Below are 15383 nucleotides of genomic sequence, written 5' to 3'. Positions count from 1 at the left end.
AAAATTACTTCTCTTAAAAAATTAAAAAACAAAACAAAAACCAGTTATCTTGAGGCACTCAGCACAATCCCCCTTAACTGCAGTTTTTTCCCCCTCCCCCAGTGCTACTTCTTCCTCTACTGGGTTAATCTCATTTTATATAATTTAAATTCTATATGTAAGACACAGTTCAAAAGTCTGCAAGCCTCCAGGGAACTAGGGTTCTCAGCCCCTGCCTGTCTGGACCAAAAGCAGAAGAGGGAAACAGGCAGGTTCCCCAAGAGAGACAGGACCCAAAAGACCAGGGGAGTCACCAAGCAGAGTCCCCATACAAGCTGATGACTCCTCACTGTCCTGATGGGCCTTGGAAGAAAGACCCCAGGGGAGGGGACTCAAGTGATGTCAGGGGTCAGGAGGTGGCCCTGGCCTCAAGCTTAGATGCCCTACTTGGTGCTGGTCACGGGGTTCTCTCAAGCTTCCGGCAGGGCACTTTGCTACCCAGCCTTGGGGAGTTACAGCCTTGAGGATCAGGTGGCCCTGAAATTTGGGGAGTGAGGATGGCGCCTTAGGGAGAGACATCAAGAAGTTGGTGGGGTGAATGCAGCCAGCCCGGGGGTCCTTAAGGCTTCTATGGGGTGGGGAAGAGGGAGTAAAGGTAAGGAAACCAAGACCTCAGCAGGCCTAAGCCTGGGTGACATGTAGGGTGACCAACCATCCTGATTTCCCTGGGAACTGCAGGGGATCCAGGGAAGCAGATGGTCAGTGTAAACAGGGGACAGTTGTGGGGAGCCCGAGATGAGTTGGTCCCCCTGGTGACATGTAAGACCAGAGGGGACTTGGGGAGGCCTGGGACATGAGGCCCACAGGCCCAAGAGTAACCCATCCTCCTGGTTTTGCAGCTGGGTCGTAATTTGGACAGGTGCATAGCCTTGGGGCTTTTCTGAGTACAGGGATACCCTGTACCTTCTTCCTGTTCTGTCCATGTCCAAGTTTGGCCCTTCCACACCAGGACAGCTATTTGGTGGGATGAGTGGGGGGTACAAGTTTTCTGGACTGGCCTTGAGCTACAGCCCCACTGCCAGAGTGCAGAGATGGGCTTAGGTCCCCAGGTCAAAGGAATGAAGGGGAAAGGGCATCTGGGGAGACCCCACAGCATCGTGCTCCAGAAGTGCGGTCCTTGTGCCCTGGAACGTGGGTTACAAGAAAACCCCCCACTTTGGAGGTCTGTGGGCTCCTGCAATCCATTGGGAGGTGCCTGGGGGACCAGGGTGACACTTGGAGGACCTTTGGCATTTTCACCTGGGAGGGTCGAGCCTCAGTTGCACCTCCACCCCGCCCGAGACCAGGGTGTCTCTCCTGGAGGGAGAGAGGATGGGTTGGGGTGGGGTGGAGAGGCTCCCATCAGGGAAAGGCCCACCCACCACTTTACCCCAAAACAATAAAACAAAACCCCAACATCTAAAAAAATGAGACCCTCCCATATCTGTTCTCCCAATGTCCCACGGCTGGGCTCCTGGGACAGGAGCAGGGGACCTCAGGTTTACAGTGGGGTCTTTTAAATACAACTTTTAATCTGGTTGCTCATGAAATGCAATGCTCAGTTCTAGAACCAGCAGCAGAAATAGCAAGAGACATAAAACTTTTACAAAAAACATTTGTTGCTTACAAAACATACGCAAAAAAAAAAAAAAAGCTAAAAAAAAAAAGACCAAAGGCAACCTCGCAACCTCCTAATTTTCTTCTACATAAAAAAAATTCTCATAACTAGCGTTTTTATTTTCCTTAAAAAAAATATCAGGCATAGGCACAAGTTGCTGGTGGCTTCTGAAGAACAAGCCAGTTTTTCACAGCGTCTCTCTCCAGCGAATGATATGTTTGTACTTTTCCATGTTTTATACTTAAGGCATTTTTTTTTTTGTGACAAAGTATATATTTCTTGTTTGCGTTCCAGTTTTTACCAAAAAACAAAAACCAAACAAACAAAAAAGAAAGCTCCTTCCAGCCAGGACTTGCGTAGCAAGGCCGAGATGCAGTTTCAGGATCCATCAGGTAAGTTCCAGGGCGTGGGGGCAGCTGAGGCCTGGGAGTAGGGACAGAAGGGTCCCTGGGAGGCTCCTAGACCCCATTGTCACCTCCAGGGCCCCCATCACTTGAAGCCTCCTTAGATTGGTGTTGGCTCAGTGACAACCACAGGCATGTTGTGAAGTGGACCCACCAGCACAACACCTTGTGTGACCATTCCAGGTTAGACTGAGGTCAGGTCACTTATCCCACGGTGGCGTACCTTTCACATATGCCCAGCAGGGTTGTGGGCCTCATTTAGGCCCGGGTGGGTGGCTGAAAGCACCATCTGGGGGTCTCCAACCACGCCTGACACCTTCTCTTCTTCTCGTCGCTTCAAGCAGGCTGCTTTGGGGTTCAGGTTACGTTCTGGTGGTAGAGGGAGAGCACTGTGGGAGATGGTCCCCAGAGAGGGAGAATGTGAGGTGGCAAGGGTGTGGGGAGCACGGCAGAGTGCCAAAGGGAAGAGGTAAAGGCTGCCACATATGTGGCTACCTCCATTTCTTGACTTGTCCTCCCGTTCCCTGAGAAGGCTGTGCAGGGCTGGGGGTTATGAATAGTAAAGAACAGGTTGGGTGTTCTGGGGGACATCAGAGTCTGAGACATGGACTCAGCCCAGGAGCTAGTGCACACCCGTCTCTAGTGAAGCACCATCGACATGCAGATGGGAAAGGGATGGGGGGTGGGGACTCCTGGCCTGGGTGCCTACCTCGCACCTGCTGCTCCAGGCCCAGGATGACCTGCACGGCCTGCTGCAGGATGAGCAGTTTGGTCTGTGCCTTGTCCGACTTGAGGTGCATCTGGCACATGCGCCCCAGCTCCCGGAAGGCCTCGTTAATGTCCCGCACACGCACCCGCTCCCGCGCGTTATTGGCCATACGCCTCTCCCGGTCCCTCAGGTCTTTCTCCTCCAGGGACAGCACCTCCTCCGTACTGCTGGGTCACAGCACCAGGGCCTCTGTTAGTTATGTGTTGGGGAAGGGGGACTGAACAGTGGGCAGGTGGGTGGACGGGGCCAGGGTCGTGGAGAGGGCGGCCATTGACTGTGTGTGGGTGCAGCAGTGCAGGGGCAGGTCTATGGCTTGTGTTTGTGGGTGGGCACCATAGCATGAGTACATGTGCCTAGTGTGTGCATACTCATGTCCATGAAAATGTATTTCTGGACCAGAAATCATGGGCATTGTGCCTATCTGTGAACAGTTCTAGGCAAGGTTATATGTTTGTGGTCATGTTCAAGCGACATGACCAAAGCCCAACTGTCCCCAGAACATTTCATTGGAATTGGGGTGGGCTATGATTTCCATCTATCCCTTTCCCATCCCACATGCCCCAGGACTGGCCAGGAAGGCAGGGGACTTGGTGCCCTTCCTGGAAGGACGACCTTCCCCATTCAGAGCAGTCACCTGCTGGGTTAGGGAGGGCTGGGCCTGCCTGGCTTGACCAGCTGGGTAGAGGGGCTGATAAGACTGCCTTAGCAGGCAAAGGCCTGGGGAGCCCTTTGGGGCCAGGGAATGGTCCAGGACACTCAGTCTTATAAGGAGCCAACTAGCTCACACCCTCCAAGACTCCCACACTGGACTCTGGCTGCCCTGACAGCTGGGCCTAGAATGCCCACTGTGTACCCTGTGCATAGGCCCCAACTCTTTGGTGGGAGCATTATTAGCTCCCATAGTGGTGGCTCTAATTTATGGAGCACCGTGTGTGTCAGACAGAGTGAGCCCATTGCCCACACAAGAATCTGGAATGGCAGCCTAGATACCTGCCCACCCGGTGTTCACATCCAGCCCAGGCCATAGTAGCTGCATGGCCATGTGGCTCTGGATAAGTGACCTCACTTTGTGCTCATTTCTTTCTGGGTAGGACAGGGCTAACTGAAATCAGGACACCTGCCACACTCAGTTGTGGCAGTAAAATGAAGACAAGTGAAGACCCAGCAAGTGGTGTATGCCTGAGACACAGGAACCTAGACCCCCGGTGCCCTGTCCTGCTCCTGTGCTGGGGGGGCTGTTGCCCTCACCCTGCCTGCTGGCCCCGGAGCCCAGGACAAGCGCGCAGACCAAACTGACAGCCAGGCCCAGAGGCTGGTGCTCCTCAGTCCCCTTTCATCCCTCAAGTCTCCATAGGGGGCTTTGGGGGAAGAAAGGACCTGAGGTCTCTGCCAGCCATCCGGTGCTCGGGCAGCAAGTGCGAGGTAAGGAGGGGCTGCCAGTGGAAGCAGAGACGGACAGGCCGGGTGGGGGAAGAGCGCAAGAGTCAGAGAGCAGAGAGGCGGACGCAGGGGACAGGGCATGACACAGCATGACGCCCACACCAAGTGCAGATGCAGAAACCTGAGAGCTGGGGGGACAGTGTGTGGTGGGCCAGAGCCCCAGCTCCAGTACAAGCGACAGTGCTGCAGGAGAAAAAGGGTTAATGGGTGCGCAGGAGGGGGAGGAGTTAAGGAAGCAGCTGGTGTTGGGGAAGGATTCTCCTGGGGCAGGGGGTGATTTCCAGATCCTCACCCAGCCCTGGGAAAGGGGGTTAAACCCCACCTGCAGATGAGGTTTGATGGGGTCCCGTGAGAGGTCTGCTCAGAGTGACAGTGACAGCCTCTGGGCCCCAGGGGACACTAGCCACTGCTGGCCAGGCTCTGGGCTTTTCTGAGATAGTAGGGCCACAGTGGCAGGGGTCCCTAGGGCCCAGGACACAGTTCTGAGCCAAAGGGCCCAGATCTGTAAGACTAAGGGTTCAAAGTCTCATCCTCCCTTTCCAGAGGGAACACTGGGGCCAGGCCAGGCAGAAGGCAGCTGGTTCGGGATGGGAGGATGGTCACTGTGTGGATTGGGGGTGGGTGAGGCATTGACTGGGAAGAGGATGGTCATTGCAGGGAGATGGTCACTATGAGAGGAGGCCAGTCACTGCAGGGGGGTGGTCACTGTAGGAGAGGCGGGCTCTAGGAGGGGGAAGGAGAGAGCGCGGGCAGAGGTGATGGGAGGGGAGCGGCGCCCCCACTGACCTCGCACCTGCTGCTCCAGGTTCAGGATGACCGACACGGCCTGGTGCAGGATGAGCAGTTTGGTCTGGGGCTTCTCACTGTTGAGGTGCAGCTGGCACATACGCCCCAGCTCCTTAAAGGCCTCATTGATGTCTCGGACCCGCAGCCGCTCCCGTGCGTTATTGGCCACCCGGCGCTCCTTCTCCCGCTCAGCCTTCTGCTCTGGGGGGAGAAGGTCGTCCTCGTCCTCCTCCGGGCTACGGGGGTAGGGGGGGCCCAGGGGCCAGAGGGAGACAGTGAGACGGAGAACGGGCGCAGGGCCCGCCGGATGCCTCGCGGTGTGAACGTCTCTGGTGTGAGCACTGTGTGCATATGCTTTCATCCTGATGGGTGGGGCAGGGGCCGAGGAGGGGCTGGCACCTGGTCCGGATCCGGGGGGTCTTCAGCTCCTTCTTCTCCTCCTCTGAGTTGTCGGCCACCGACACGTTCTCCTCATCCTCCTTCTCCTCCCGCTTGATCTCACTGGTACCTGAGGCAGTGCCCCTGTGACTGAGTCCTGCAAGAGGCTGGGGGTTAGGGTATGGCCACCTCCAGAGGCACTCAGCAAATTCCCCTTGATCCTCTTGTGAGGAGTGTGAGCTCTCCTGGCCTTCATTTGCAAAGAGGGGGACAAACCACCTACCTTACTCTACACACAGGCACCTATTACAAAGGTCCGAAATAGGAAAGGTGAAACTTTAGAAGGATCTGCATGGGAGTTTTAATGAGGCCTAGGGGCAGAGAACTAATTTGTGGAATACTAAAGAGCTGTTCTCAAAAGAAATCCATAAACTTGACTGTACCATAATTGAGAATTTCCGATCACTAGGATACCAAAGAAAACAACAAATGCCACAGGATATAAGATACTCATCAAGTATAAATCAACAAAGGCTGGGTCTCCACAATATGTAAAGGACTCCTACGAATCGTTAAAAGGACAGATGACTTAACAGGAAAACAGGCAAAACTCAGAGCAGGTGTTTCATAGACACGGAAATGGACGTGGCTATATGGAAATCTGAATTATCACATCAAGAAGTTAAGAAATTTCACCTGGTTGGTGTGGCTCAGTGGTTGAACATTGACCCATGCACCAAACGTTGCCGGTTTGATTACCGGTCAGAACACATGCCCAGGTTGTGGGCCTGATCCCCAGTGGGGGCATGCAGGAGGCAGCTGATCGATGTTCTCTCTCACTGATGTTTCTATCTCTCCCTCTCCCTTCCCCTCTCTCTAAAAACCAATAAAGAAAAAAAGCAATTCATTAAAAAAAAAAAAAAAAGTTAAATTTCGAGCGAGGCCCTGTTCAGGTTGCTCAGTTGGTTAGAACATTGTCCCAATATTCGAAGGCTGCAGGTTTGCAGGTTTGATCCCCGGTCAGGGCATATACAAGAATCAACCAATGAATGCATAAATAAGTGAAATAACAAATTGATGTTTCTCTTTCTCCCTTCTTCTCTCTCTCTAAAAATCATTAAAAATTTCAAATGAGGACTATGAGTTATATGTCATACCCACTAACTCAGCTGAATGGAGAGCTTGTGACACTGCACAAATGGTTGGTACAACCACTGTGGGAAACAACTGGATGTTATCCGAAATGGTGAACGAACACATGCATATTCTTGCACATGTGCACCAAGAGACATGTTTTGGAAATCATCTGATGCAAGTAGAGTGGGAAGTGACCAATTGTCTTAGGTAGGGTATGGGCCTGTCCTCAGCCACTTGCAGGGTGGCAAACCTCACACCGAACATGAGCAAGCAAAGAGATGCAGAGGAACATTTGCAAAGTATGTTGATTTCTGAAAGTCCAAAAACCATGTAAACAAAATACATGGTTTCAGGGGGAACAGTTACACTGAACACAACTACAACGAGGTGCAAATAGCAAAATGCTGACCATAGGAAATAGCCTAGGGTTCTTCAATGGATGACCCTTAGGGAATGGAAGGGAAGGAGGGTAGAATCTGCGGATAAAAGCTCTTAGGGTTCTCCCTCAGCACTGTGGACACCGGGGCTGGATCATTCTCTGTGAGGCAGTCCTGGGCACTGCAGGGGATGAGCAGTATCCTTGGCCTCCACCCACTCAATGCCAGAAGCACCCTCAGTTGTGAGAACCACAGATATTCCCAGACATTGCCCAGTGACCCGAGTAAAAATATGGGGATGGAATGACAAAATTAACATGAAAGTATTGGCTTTTGGGGATATAGTGGGGCAGGCTGGGGAGGGTTGCAGGCAGGCATGAGAGCCTGCTCTAATTTGGGTTGCATGGTAGATCCCAAGGTGCTTGGTACGTTAGGCAGCCTTGTCACATACCAGCATCACATTAGTGTCAACATCACGTGGTGTATTTTTCAGAAGTTGATACAAGGGTAGGGTAGGTAGAGGTCAGACTTGGCCACTGCCTGGTGGGGAGTCCCTGGACCCTTGCTGAGCCTTGATCTCTCCTGCTATAGCAGTATCAGTGTTAAATGATCCTGGGACTGCCCATTATGAAACACTGGCCGCTGATCCCTGGTAGGTGCTTGTGAGCCCTGCCACATTTCTCCCTCCTCCTGTGAAAACTTCCTACCAAGTGGACAGCTCTCCTGCTCACCAATGGCCTCCTCTAGCTGGCCCCAGCACCTCAAAGATGTCACCTCCTCAGTCTTGAAAGAAACCACCTAGACCTCATTCCCTTCCGCTTCTGTTCCCTGGACACTGACACCCTAGCACTCCACTGGTGCTGCCCCTGCTCAGGTCCTTCTGACCCTTATTCAGTGTATCCTGGGTTTTCACTTTGGCATCTGACATAGTCTACCCACCTTCAACTCCCCCAGCTGCCTATCCCCATCTGGCCTGATGCTCAGGCCTGGGCTCTGCTCTGTCCACATATTGCGAATCGACTGCCCCCTCTAGGCTTTTCCCTTTAAACTCCACCATGTGTGATGACACCCAGGCCTCACCCAACTCCAGACCCAAATCCCATCATTATCACCTCCACATCAGCAAGTCCTGAGGTCTCTGCCTTCAAAACATCCAAAATTTACCCACTGCACCCTGGCCAAACCCCCGCATCTGCCCCCTTCTATTCCTCCTTGACCAGAGCAGTACTTTCCAACCTGGTCCCTGGCTCCCACAGTTGTTCCTATACAACCTGTCCTCCCAGAAGCGGGCACCAGTGAACACCCCAGTGAGATCTTGCCTTAGCCTTTCCCCAGTCTGTCCTCTCCAAAGCCACCAGAGGGTACCCCAGTCTGGTCCTGTCCCTCCTCTGCCCATAGCCCTCCGGGGATTCAACCTCCTTCAGGGTAAAAGCTCAACACTGTGTGGCTTACAAAGTCCTCTGTCCCCTCCCTGCCCTCACCTTTCCCCTCACTCACTCTGCTCTAGACCTGATACTGTCACAGGACCTTTGCACCTCTCCCTTACCCCCATTTTTGCTCCTCCTTGGCTCCACTCACATGTCATAACCCTGCCACCCCCACTGTCTTTAAAACAATCCCCCTGCAACCCTAACCCTCCCCACTTTCTTGTACCTGTCTGTCGCTTTTCCCCTCAGGGTTAGCTTTCTCTGTTGGATTCCGTTTTTATTCCCCAGAGCCTAGAGAAACACCAGACACACACCTGGTACTGAACACATGCCTGTTGGGTGAACTCAGTTCACTACACTGTTGGATGAGTGAACAAAAAGGCAGGGGCCCTGATGGCGGCAGCAGCACCTGCGCCAATGCCAAGACCAGAGACTGCTGGGCTCCACCCTGCTTCTGGAAAGAAAGAACCACTGACTTTGCCCAGCCTTTCTAGGATTTCAGGTGCCTGTGACAGTAACTACTCCTGCCTGGCCTCCACTCATACTGATAGGATTTCCCCAGTTCCCACTGTGCCTGTTTCCTCAACTGGAAATGGAGGTGAGATAGTCCCAAGCCAAAGCCCAGCAGAGAGCACTCAGCCCAGCCTGGCTGTTCCAATCTGTCACAAGCTCTTTCTTGTCCCTGTTTTCTAGAACAGGAAGTGATGCTCAGTGACTGAGCTCCAGAGAAGGAGCCAGGGCACAGGTGACTCTCAGGTGCTGGCCACCCTGCCCAGGCATGATGCTGGGACTTACCACTGTAGGAGTCAGGCGGCCGAGAGAGGTCAGGGAGGGTGCTGGGCTGGCTGGGGAGAGCCACATGGTTGTGCATGAGGCTGCCACTGCCTGAGAGGCCATCATCTGAGTGGTTGCCTCCAACCTGTGGGCCAGGGGTGGATGAGTCAGGGCTGGCAAGCTCCCACAACCTGCCCACCTGGCCCCTCCCTTGCCCAGCACTCACCAAGCTGGTATGTCGCCCGCCCAGTGGCAAGACGGGGCCGACAAAGCCTGAGGCCAGTGTTCCGTGGCTGGGTAGTAGCCCATGCATGTCACCTGAGGTACCCACAGCATGGCTGCGCAGCACATGGATGGCCTCATCCAGGTGGTCTTCCAACTTGTTCTGCTGTGAGGATAGGGAGTGAGTGGCTTGGCTGCCAGTACCCCCACCCAGCCCTGTGTGGTCTGGCCTGAAATATGTGCCTGCACTGGCCATGGAGATAGTGCTAGACCTTATTCCCAACAAATTAACTACAAAGTTCATTCTTGTCAAAAGGGCATCAATGTCCTCATGCAGATTCTGCTGGTCACATGAGACCTATTGGCTCTCTTATGGGACTCAGTTTCAAAGTCACATGAAATGTGGCCACAGCAGATATGCTGACCTGCCCCCATGGACCCTGCTCCAGTAACAAGCATCTCCGTGCCTAATCACACACCCGTACTGCCCCCCCCTCCCCCAGGTGCTTTTACAAGGGTATATCCTCCCCAGCCACGCAGGAAGCTCACCAGGCTATGGAGACCCCCATCATAGTTGGGCGATAAGGCACCGGGGGCTCCTGCTCGGGGCCACTGTGATGTCCCTGGAAAAGGTAGAGACATGATTTGAGGGAATCTGAAGCACCAGGGTGTTGGTGCAGCCTGACCCACAGAGAGAGGGAGGAAGAAGGAATTTGGAAGGCAGGGGCGAGAAAACTGAGTGGCCTGTGGCATCCAGGCTGGCCACACAGGGGCACCCACATCCACAGAGCTGTTCTAGGCCCATGAATCCAGCCAGGTCCAGGCAGATTCACTTCTCCCAGCCTGTTCCTCCATATGCAGACACAACAACCCCTCCTTCCCCACAGGGAAGGTTGTTGGCTCAGAGGCATATAGTAGGTGCCCTTGAAGCTGTCTCCTCCCAGTCCTGCCCTACCATACTGGTCTTCCAGAAATCTGTTCTCACTCCTCCTTGCCCCCCACCCCGCTGCTCTTCAGGTATGTATGTCCTTGCAGGGAATGGGGAACAGGAAGACCTGACCTCTTTGGCAGACCAAACATGGGGTATACAGTTGGTTCCTAACTAATATCTGTTGGGTGGAAAACACCAATATGTGCACGTTTAGAGTCTAGGTGAGTCTTAGGTTGGCTGCTCTGGTTCTCAGCACCCCTGCCATGGACCTCGTTGACTCCTCTGTACCCCTCACACTCACAAGTGCAAACTGCTGGGTACTGCCCTCCTGGCCTTTGCCCTTGCTGTGACCTAAGAATCCTGGCTTAGAAGCCTCCTCCTAGAAGCCTTCCTGGATTCCCATAGGGACATAAACTCCAAGGCAGATGGTCCCTAACCCATGATGCAGCCTGATCCCTTCCCACCCACTCCAGACTAGAAGCAACAGACCCAGCCCCACCCCCACCAGCACCCTGTACAGACCTGCCAGGCCCTGTGGGGAACCCACGGGGGTTGAAGGGCTAGATGAGAAGTTATTGCTTGAGTGATCCGGAGAGTAGATCTACAGTGGGGATGAGGAGAGACAGGGCCACCAGGCAGCTGGTTAGGGGCTGGCCTCTTGCAGTCATGGCCCAGCCACCCTTGCTACCCCCACCCGTCCCACCCCACCCCTGCCCTGAGCCTCACCGAGGCCAGCGCCTTCCCAAGGGCGTCCCCAGAACTGCCAGCTGTGGTCCCTCGGGAGCCTGTGGGTGCACAGAGGTGAGACCCAACCTCAGGGATTTGGTGCCCCCAGTACCTGGGCTTGGCTTGCACGCCCCAGCTGACGAGAAGAGCCCTTCTATACTCAGCTGCTGGGCATGGATGCCCAAGCCCAGGACTGCACAGCCCCTGATTTTGGTCTGGTTTCTGCCTGATGTCTCGCCACCTGCTTCCATGGAGGCGCTGGGCCCTGGCAGACCACAGGCCCTGGAGTGAGAGATCCCTCAGTCTGAGCCAGTTCTCCCAAACATAAAGTAGGAGAATCAATTCCTCAAAGAGCCATTTTCTTTGTGTGTGTGTCTGTGTGTGTGTAGGGGGGTTTAAAATATATGTACCATTGCCCTGGCCAGTTTGGCTCAGCGGTTGAGCGTTGGCCTGCGGACCAGAGAGTCCTGGTTTCGGTTCCCGCTAGGGGCACGTACCCCCCCCCCCCACAATAAAAAATAAATAAATAAATAAATAAATAAACAAACAAACATACATACATACATATATATACACACACACCATTAAAAACATAGCAATAATAGCACAAGAGGCAGGAGGGGTTTAAATGGAAAGTGTTTCAAGGTAACGAGCCTTTTTAAAATATCGGAAATGGGGCCATGGGGCTGAGGAGCTTAAGCTGATCCCAGGAGGAGGAGGATGTTAATAACAAGGGCCACATCAGGGTGGGGTGAGGGGGCCATACCCATGAGGTTGTCGGCCCCACTGACGGGAGGCGTGTGGCTGGCAACACTGCCATAGGCGGCTGTGGGAGCTGAGAAAGTGGACACAGCAGGGAGCCCACCATTCACCTCCGCATTGTGCAGTTGGTAGCCCTGTGGTGGGATGGGGTTAAAGGGAGTGAGATGGGATCACAGAGGGATCAGAAAGGATGCTACCCAAATGCATGCCCCCACCCTATCCCGAGGGGCCTACCATGCGCTCGTGCTGGTGTAGGCCACCAAACCCACCGCCACTACCACTGCCCACAGAGCTGCTGCCACCAGGTGGGAGAGGCAGGGGGGACGAGCTCCCACTCAGCATGGGCCCGAAGCCTGCCTGGCCTGGGGGGCTCCAGAGCTCGGCTGAGGGGTGTAGGCTGCCATCTGCAGAGAGGACAAAGATAGTGAAATGGGCAGGCAAAGGGACCTGGGCCCTGTCCTAGCTGTCTTGGGTGAGCCCCCACATACCTGCCACGTAGAAGGGGGCCGGGTAGGTGCTGCTAGGAGTCTTAGCAGATGGGTAGGGGGTGGTGTCCCTCCCGTAGTCATCACCTGAGCTGGGTGGGTACACCTGTGGGCAGGTAGGTGGGCATGGTCAGACAGGAGGGGCAGGACTAACCTATCTCCCACCCCTTGGCTGGCCCCCTTCCCCAGTCCTGCCTTCCACCTAGACAGCAGTCTATTTCCCTGAGCTGGACCTCCTGCACAGAATTTCTTTTCCCTCCTTAATCCAGCCACCTGCTTTTGATCCATTAAAGCCTAACTTCCATGCCTCCAGCCCTTCCTTCCTTCCTTGTTCTGCCAGTGCTGGAATGTCCCTTGGCCTCAGCACTGAACATGCAAAACCCAAGGCCCTCAACTAACATTCCACCCAGGGTACCCAACAGCAGAAAGATAACAGAGGCCTCTTAGGATCAGTGCCAACTCTGGTGGGCACTGCCTGGAACTGAGGCAGGGCCCAGGAGAAAGTCCTGGGATGAACTAGTCTGCCCCAACACTGGAGTAGAACAAAGGGTACAGAGTGCTGGCAGGACAAGGGGGGCACAGGGGGCTCATATCTCCAGGAAATTGGGGTGGGGATTCAGGTGAGAAAAATGGGGAGTCGATGATATCATAAATGACACCAGGGTCAGGTCTTAAAACCATGTGAGCCTGACTGCACCTCCTAGCTATGGTATGTCGATCTCTGATACTAACCATGAGTCTATGGCCTGCACTGGGTTGGGTCAGCCTGTGGGGGTCTCTGCCTGACCCCTGGGACCAGGGGCTCCTGAAGGCGGGTGCAAAGACAAACTGAGGAAACAGGCAAATTGCCTTTTCTTCTCGTGATTAAATCATGAATGGCTCACTAATGGCCCAGCACCATCTGCTGGGCCGGGCACCCTGCCAACCTCCAGGCACTGGGGCAGGGATACAGGATGGCTTGAACCTGAGTGGACAGGGCAGGGTAGGGGTGGGTTTACAGGGGTAGGAAGAAACCTCCAAATTGGATGCCAGGGTGCCCCTGCCTGCTCCCACTCCCAGGACTACATCCACACCCTTTCTAAGGCATCACAGAATATGACCTCTTAAAGCAAGAAGGATCACGACTAGACCCCATGAAAAACTTCCCAAAATCCATAGGGGGTAGTATCTCTGGTCAGAGCTAAGGCCTTGAGGCAAAAGCTCAGCTTACTGGCCACTCTAGCTGGGGGCAGGGAAGGCCCCCAAGCCTGGAGGGTTGGAGAGGCATGTGATCTGTGGGGTCCCTGCTCCAACCCACAACTCACCGAGGATGGAAGACCTGGCGGCACCTTCCGGACTTTCTTGGGCTGTGTATCTGTTAGGAGTAAAATGAGTGAGCCACCCCCATCCAAGCTGGCTCCTGCTCCCCACAGCCAGAGTCCTTCAAGGCCCAGAAACATGCCTATCATTGGGGGGTGTCAGGAGACAGCCTACCCATGCACCTAGGAGAGGAGGCCCTTAAGCTTCCCTTTTATTTTTATTTTATCTCTGGTCCGCAGGCCGATGCTCCAACTGCTGAGCCAAACCGGCCAGGGCTCTTTATTGATTTTAGAGAGAAACATCAATAAAAGAGAACATCAATTGGCCGCCTCCTGTAAGCCCCTCACTGGGGATCAGGCCCACAACCTGGGCATGTGCTCTGACTGGGAATCAAACTGGCGACCTCTTGGTGCATGGGTCAACACTCCACCACTGAGCCATACTGGCTGGGCTTAAGCGTCCCCCTTTTTTCTTTTGGTACGTGCCCCTAGCGGGAACTGAACCTGGGACTCTCTGGTCCGCAGGCCGACACTCCAACTGCTGAGCCAAACCGGCCAAGGCAAGCTTCCCTTTTTTTTTTATCCTCGCCTGAGGACATTTTTCCATTTTTTGTTCAGATAGAGTGGGAGGGAGAGAGAGGAAGAGAGAGAGAAAAACACCGACGTGAAAGGGACACATCGAGTGGCTGCCACCCACGACCAACCAGGGCCGGGGACAAACTGCAACCAAGGTACGCGCCCTTTGCGAGAATCAAAGCCGGGTCTCTCTGGACCGCAGGCCGATGCTCTAACTGCTGAGCCAAACTGGTCAGGGCGCAAGCTTCCCTTTTAATAAAATTATTTATTTAAAAATTTATATGTTTGCCCTGGCCGGTTTAGCTTATCAGCTGGAGCATTGACCTGCAGATCAGAGTTGCAGATTCATTTCTGGTCAAGGGAACGTACCTTGGTTGCGGTTCGGTCCCCGGCCCTGGTCAGGGTTGTGCGGGAGGCAACCGGCCGATGTCTCTTTCACGTCTATGTTTCTCTCTATCTCTCCCTCCCACTCTGTCTGAAAATAAATGGAAAGGTATCCTCGGGTGAGGATTAAAAAAAGAAATAAATACAAATTTATGTTTTTTAATTGATTTGAGAGAGAGGGAGGGAGAAAGAAATATCAATGTTGACCAGTTGCCTCCCGTGTACAACCTGACGGGATCAAACCCATAACCTGGGTATGTGCCCTGACCAGGAATTGAACCTGCCGCCTTTAGTGTATGGGATGACGCTCCAACCAAGCCACACTGGCCAAAGCTAATTATTTAAATAAGGGTTTGGGTACATGTGGAGGGGACTGACAATGTGCAAGAATCATTTGGGGGGGGGGGTCGTCTCTACAGCAGGGAGTCTGGGAAGTGGGGAATCAAGAGGCACTTGAATCAGGGCCTTGCTCCAAAGCCCCCCATTCCACCCCTACCCCATATCCCATAGTCCATCCTCTTTATTCACAGATCCCACACTTGCAGATCTGCTGAAATCAGTTCCCCAAAATCATATGTGAAGGGTGTTAGGGTCACTCACAACTGTGTACAGAGTGGGGAAACCTGGGTGGTGCTCTGCCTCCCAGTTCCAGCTCAGACTACAAAAACCAGTGTCCTTTTCTCGATCTATTGAGAACCCTGATTTTCATGCTTTTTATGGGAGGTTTTGCTGCTTAAACACTCCCCATGCATGCATGGTGCCACGGTGCTGGCTAGTGTCTCTGAGTGCAAAAACTGGGACATGAAAAATGTGTGTTAGATCAGCTTTCTTCAGGTCTGAGTTATGGCACCACTGGCCAGTTCTACCAATG

At 53.7% G+C, this 15383-nt stretch overlaps 1 protein-coding gene across 7 annotated transcripts in view; it reads right to left on the bottom strand.

Moving 5' to 3' along the window:
- Positions 1–1692: 1692 nt before the first annotated feature.
- Positions 1693–15383, bottom strand: part of TCF3 (transcription factor 3) — a 38947-nt gene continuing 25256 nt past the window's right edge. For 2 of the 7 annotated variants that reach the window (XM_036282137.1, XM_036282138.1), the window contains 12 exons: positions 13559–13608; positions 12258–12360; positions 12004–12173; positions 11774–11903; positions 11008–11066; positions 10804–10882; positions 9900–9973; positions 9355–9516; positions 9150–9273; positions 5435–5570; positions 5036–5271; positions 1694–2409 (listed from right to left, as the gene is read on the bottom strand). In XM_036282137.1, coding sequence (XP_036138030.1) covers positions 2267–2409; positions 5036–5271; positions 5435–5570; positions 9150–9273; positions 9355–9516; positions 9900–9973; positions 10804–10882; positions 11008–11066; positions 11774–11903; positions 12004–12173; positions 12258–12360; positions 13559–13608 — 1466 coding nt within the window. In that variant the 3' untranslated portion in view covers positions 1694–2266. Of the gene's footprint in view, positions 2410–2749; positions 2977–5035; positions 5272–5434; positions 5571–9149; positions 9274–9354; positions 9517–9899; positions 9974–10803; positions 10883–11007; positions 11067–11773; positions 11904–12003; positions 12174–12257; positions 12361–13558; positions 13609–15383 lie in introns of those variants that run through there. The other 5 variants (XM_036282140.1, XM_036282141.1, XM_036282139.1 and 2 more) reach the window with 5 other exon arrangements.

This window comes from Molossus molossus, unplaced genomic scaffold, assembly GCF_014108415.1.
Source record: "Molossus molossus isolate mMolMol1 unplaced genomic scaffold, mMolMol1.p scaffold_m16_p_4, whole genome shotgun sequence".
NCBI classification, from domain to species: domain Eukaryota; kingdom Metazoa; phylum Chordata; class Mammalia; order Chiroptera; family Molossidae; genus Molossus; species Molossus molossus.
The sequence above is the reverse complement of the archived record's forward strand: the minus strand, read 5'-3'. Positions and strand labels throughout refer to the sequence as shown.